The sequence below is a fragment of the Pimephales promelas genome, chromosome 14, assembly GCF_988280905.1.
Source record: "Pimephales promelas chromosome 14, fPimPro1.hap1.1, whole genome shotgun sequence".
Lineage (NCBI taxonomy): Eukaryota > Metazoa > Chordata > Actinopteri > Cypriniformes > Leuciscidae > Pimephales > Pimephales promelas.
Window position 1 is genome coordinate 1,961,461 of NC_142782.1, and position 4,911 is coordinate 1,966,371.

The window sequence follows — 4,911 nt, forward strand, 5'->3', positions numbered from 1 at the left end:
AATCCTGGATTCTGATAGAGGGCCATGAGACTTAAACCTGAGTGCAACAATGGAGGCTCTAGACCCTTCCAGAGCTGAGATATTGAAACTCAAAATTTCGACCAGAAAAAAAAACGACAGTGTTACCCCTTACGTTTTTTTTTTTTTGGGGCGAAAAATTAAGTATCCCCAATCTTCTCAAAACTTTGTATTCTGATAGAGGGCCATGAGACTTAAACCTGAGTGCAAAAATGGAGGCTCTAGACCCTTCCAGAGCTGAGATATCGAAACTCAAAATTTCGACCAGAAAAAAAAAACGACAGTGTTACCCCTTACATTTTTTTTTTGGGTGAAAAATTAAGTATCCCCAATCTTCTTGAAACTCTGGATTCTGATAGAGGGCCATGAGACTTAGACCTGAGTGCAAAAATGGATGCTCTAGACCCTTCCAGAGCTGAGATATCGAAACTCAAAATTTCGATCAGAAAAAAAAACGACAGTGTTACCCCTTACGTTTTTTTTGGGGGGGCGAAAAATTAAGTTTCCCCAATCTTCTCAAAACTCTGGATTCTGATAGAGGGCCATGAGACTTAGACCTGAGTGCAAAAATGGAGGCTTTAGACCCTTCCAGAGCTGAGATATCGAAACTCAAAATTTCGACCAGAAAAAAAAACGACAGTGTTACCCCTTACGTTTTTTTTGGGGGGCGAAAAATTAAGTATCCCCAATCTTCTCAAAACTCTGGATTCTGATAGAGGGCCATGAGACTTAGACCTGAGTGCAAAAATGGAGGCTTTAGACCCTTCCAGAGCTGAGATATCGAAACTCAAAATTTCGACCAGAAAAAAAAACGACAGTGTTACCCCTTACGTTTTTTTTGGGGGGCGAAAAATTAAGTATCCCCAATCTTCTCAAAACTCTGGATTCTGATAGAGGGCCATGAGACTTAGACCTGAGTGCAAAAATGGAGGCTCTAGACCCTTCCAGAGCTGAGATATCGAAACTCAAAATTTCGACCAGAAAAAAAAACGACAGTGTTACCCCTTACGTTTTTTTTGGGGGGGCGAAAAATTAAGTTTCCCCAATCTTCTCAAAACTCTGGATTCTGATAGAGGGCCATGAGACTTAGACCTGAGTGCAAAAATGGAGGCTCTAGACCCTTCCAGAGCTGAGATATCGAAACTCAAAATTTCGACCAGAAAAAAAAACGACAGTGTTACCCCTTACGTTTTTTTTGGGGGGCGAAAAATTAAGTATCCCCAATCTTCTCAAAACTCTGGATTCTGATAGAGGGCCATGAGACTTAGACCTGAGTGCAAAAATGGAGGCTTTAGACCCTTCCAGAGCTGAGATATCGAAACTCAAAATTTCGACCAGAAAAAAAAACGACAATGTTACCCCTTACGTTTTTTTGGGGGGGCGAAAAATTAAGTATCCCCAATCTTCTCAAAACTCTGGATTCTGATAGAGGGCCATGAGACTTAAACCTGAGTGCAAAAATTGAGGCTCTAGACCCTTCCAGAGCTGAGATATCGAAACTCAAAATTTCGACCAGAAAAAAAAAACGACAGTGTTACCCCTTACGTTTTTTTTGGGGCGAAAAATTAAGTATCCCCAATCTTCTTGAAACCCTGGATTCTGATAGAGGGCCATGAGACTTAAAGCTGAGTGCAACAATTGAGGCTCTAGACCCTTCCAGAGCTGAGATATCGAAACTCAAAATTTCGACCAGAAAAAAAAAAACCGACAGTGTTACCCCTTACGTTTTTTTGGGGGGGCGAAAAATTAAGTATCCCCAATCTTCTCAAAACTCTGGATTCTGATAGAGGGACATGAGACTTAAACCTGAGTGCAAAAATGGAGGCTCTAGACCCTTCCAGAGCTGAGATATCGAAACTCAAAATTTCGACCGAAAAAAAAAACGACAGTGTTACCCCTTACGTTTTTTTGGGGGGGGCAAAAAATTAAGTATCCCCAATCTTCTTGAAACTTTGGATTCTGATAGAGGGCTATGAGACTTAAACCTGAGTGCAAAAACGGAGGCTCTAGACCCTTCCAGAGCTGAGATATCGAAACTCAAAATTTCGACCAGAAAAAAAAACGACAGTGTTACCCCTTACGTTTTTTTTTTTTGGGCGAAAAATTAAGTATCCCCAATCTTCTCAAAACTCTGGATTCTAATAGAGGGCACTGAGACTTAAACCTGAGTGCAAAAATGGAGGCTCTAGACCCTTCCACAGGTGAGATATCGAAACTCAAAAATTCGACCCGAAAAAAAAACGACAGTGGTACACCTTTCGTTTTTGTTTTTTTTTTCGGGCGAAAAATTAAGTTTCTCCAATCTTCTCAAAACTCTGGATTCTGATAGAGGGCCATGAGACTTAAACCTGACTGCAAAAATGGAGGCTCTAGACCCTTCCAGAGCTGAGAAGGAGCTCTCCATTTTTGCACTCAGGTCTAAGTCTCATGGCCCTCTATCAGAATCCAGAGTTTCGAGAAGATTGGGGATACTTAATTTTTCGCCCGAAAAAAAAACGTAAGGGGTACCACTGTCGTTTTTTTTTCGGGTCGAAATTTTGAGTTTCGATATCTCACCTCTGGAAGGGTCTAGAGCCTCCATTTTTGCAGTCAGGTTTAAGTCTCATGGCCCTCTATCAGAAAAAAACTTAATTTAAACTTAATTTTTCGCCTGAAAAAAACCCGATAGGGGTACGCATGCTTTGTCCCTGAATGAATCATCCATTTGAATGAATCAGTTAAGTGAATGATTCAATGACTCACTCATAAAGACCACATGCTTTTTCCCTGATTGAATCCGCCATTTGAATGAATCAGTTAAGTGAATGATTTAATGACTCACTCATAAAGACCACATGCTTAATGTTTAATAACTTAATTGTGATCTCAATAATTATGTTCATGATTTTGGCCATAATCGAGTGTTCATGTTCCAGGGGCTGTACATATTTCTGGTGTATGCGGTTTACAACAGTGAGGTATGACTCCATCTCTGGTGTGTTCATGTTTCCGTGTCATGATTGCAACAGTGTACTGTACATGAGTGTGTGTGCTGACGCAGGTGCGGAGCGCGATAAGGAGGATTCAGGACAAGCGGAAAGCCTTGTCATTTACAGTAAGACCTTGTTTTTGCTGATTCACGTATGACCCGTTTCTCGGTTATCGAACTCACTTTTGATGTCATGTCCTCTTGCAGAACTGCTCTCAGCCAATCAGCTTCTTGCCCTCGCAGAAGTCCCCCAGTGCATCATGGGTACACAGTCTGCCGACTCTTTCCACTCCTGAGAGCAGCGAGAGCTCGACTCCCGCGAGCGCTAACCCGCTCACCTTCAAGAACGGTGTGTGAGACTCGTGCGCTGCTCGTTTCAGTGTGTTACCGTCACCTTTAGTCGCTAAAAAGCCTGTGTACTTGATAAAACATCTGTCCTTTCCTCTAGAATCTTATAAAGAGGACAAAATTGTGAATCTCCCATTAAAAGCAGCCCACAAGAGTCAGGTAAGCTGCAAAACCAGACGAGCTGCTTCATATTGTTGGGGAAACTGTCCAAACATTAATACTTTTAATTGAGCAAAAGTGACAGTAGAGATATTTATAATATTGCAAAAGATTCGATTTCAAACTTTTCAAAATTTTTGAGAATCCAGAAAAATCTCAGTTTTCACAAAAATACGAAGCAGCAAAAGTGCGTTCAATATTGATAGATTGATAAAACTGATCATCAGATCCTCATATCAGAGTGATTTCTGAAGGGTCATGTGACTCTGAAGACTGGAATAATGATGCTGAACGTCACAGGAATAAATTACACTTTACTATATATTCACACAGAGAACTGTTTATTTTAAATTGTAGTAATATTTCACTGTATTTTTGATCAAATAAATGTTGAGAAGAGTCCATCTGTAATCTCCTAAACTCAACTATAAGTCATGATATTATGATAGAACATTACATTATGATTTTTTTGTGAGGCTGCTTTAATAAAGCAATGTGAACCGTAAGAAGAGCTTTACTAATACACTGAATGTGTCGTAATAAATCCCAGCAGGCTGTTTGCTTTCAGGTGGTTCAGCTGACGGCCTTCAAGCCTTCAGGTAAAGGTGTGTGTGTGTGTGTGTATGTGTCCACACTCAGGCTGTAGGGGGCACACTAGTTCTTCACTAACACCGCTCATAATCTGGTGAATGTTTTAAATGATGCGCTCACACACACACACACACACACACACTGCTGTTTCTCTCCTCTTCACCACAGGCTGCTGAGGAGAAGACGGCACTATAACTCGTGACTGATCCCGGGATGAAGACATAACTCACACACACACTCGCCTCCTCCACAATCCTCCGGCCGGCTCATTCCCAGCACTGAGAGTGTGTGTGTGTGTGTAATCACATCTCCACGTCCAGCTCAACAACACTGGCATCATAGTAATGTGCTGCTGTATGTACAGTAGATGTTCAGTGCTGAGAACAGGAGTGTGTGATCGTCATCGGTCAGTATGTCAATAACACATGATTAATAGTGACGTGGTCTGTGTGTGTGTGTGAATCTGATGGCAGGACACTTTAAAAACACATCCAGACTGATTGTGTTGCTGTATTAATGCTGTAATTCTACTACCCCACTGAATTATGCATTATTGTACATAATTATTTTATTCCCTATTTTTGTACGATGCATATAAAACTGCAGTATTACTTTTTTACTCACTATTAAAACTAATGTTTCGTTGGTTTGCTTCGATGTGGAAAGTGAGTATCTCTGTAGTCATGTGTGTATGTTTTTAAAATGAGACACAGGAAATTATATTGGATTAGAATAAAATTATTAGAAAAAGTTTTGGTTCGAATTGATTCAGACGAAGAATCTCTCCCACACACTCTTCCCACACATACACTCTCACACAAACCGCG

At 40.8% G+C, this 4,911-nt stretch overlaps 1 protein-coding gene and 1 long non-coding RNA gene across 5 annotated transcripts in view; one reads left to right on the forward strand and one right to left on the reverse strand.

Moving 5' to 3' along the window:
* adgrd2 (adhesion G protein-coupled receptor D2) overlaps positions 1 to 4,834 on the forward strand; it is a 55,772-nt gene extending 50,938 nt beyond the window's left edge. For 2 of the 4 annotated variants that reach the window (XM_089119256.1, XM_089119258.1), the window contains exons 21-26: positions 2,934 to 2,975; positions 3,059 to 3,112; positions 3,194 to 3,335; positions 3,435 to 3,493; positions 4,062 to 4,098; positions 4,253 to 4,834. In XM_089119256.1, coding sequence (XP_088975382.1) covers positions 2,934 to 2,975; positions 3,059 to 3,112; positions 3,194 to 3,335; positions 3,435 to 3,493; positions 4,062 to 4,098; positions 4,253 to 4,260 — 342 coding nt within the window. In that variant the 3' untranslated portion in view covers positions 4,261 to 4,834. The remainder of the gene's footprint in view (positions 1 to 2,933; positions 2,976 to 3,058; positions 3,113 to 3,193; positions 3,336 to 3,434; positions 3,494 to 4,061; positions 4,099 to 4,252) is intronic. The other 2 variants (XM_089119257.1, XM_089119259.1) reach the window with 2 other exon arrangements.
* The window catches only part of LOC148973614 (uncharacterized), a 543,652-nt gene that overhangs the window by 225,059 nt on the left and 313,682 nt on the right, over positions 1 to 4,911 (reverse strand). The window lies entirely within an intron of this gene.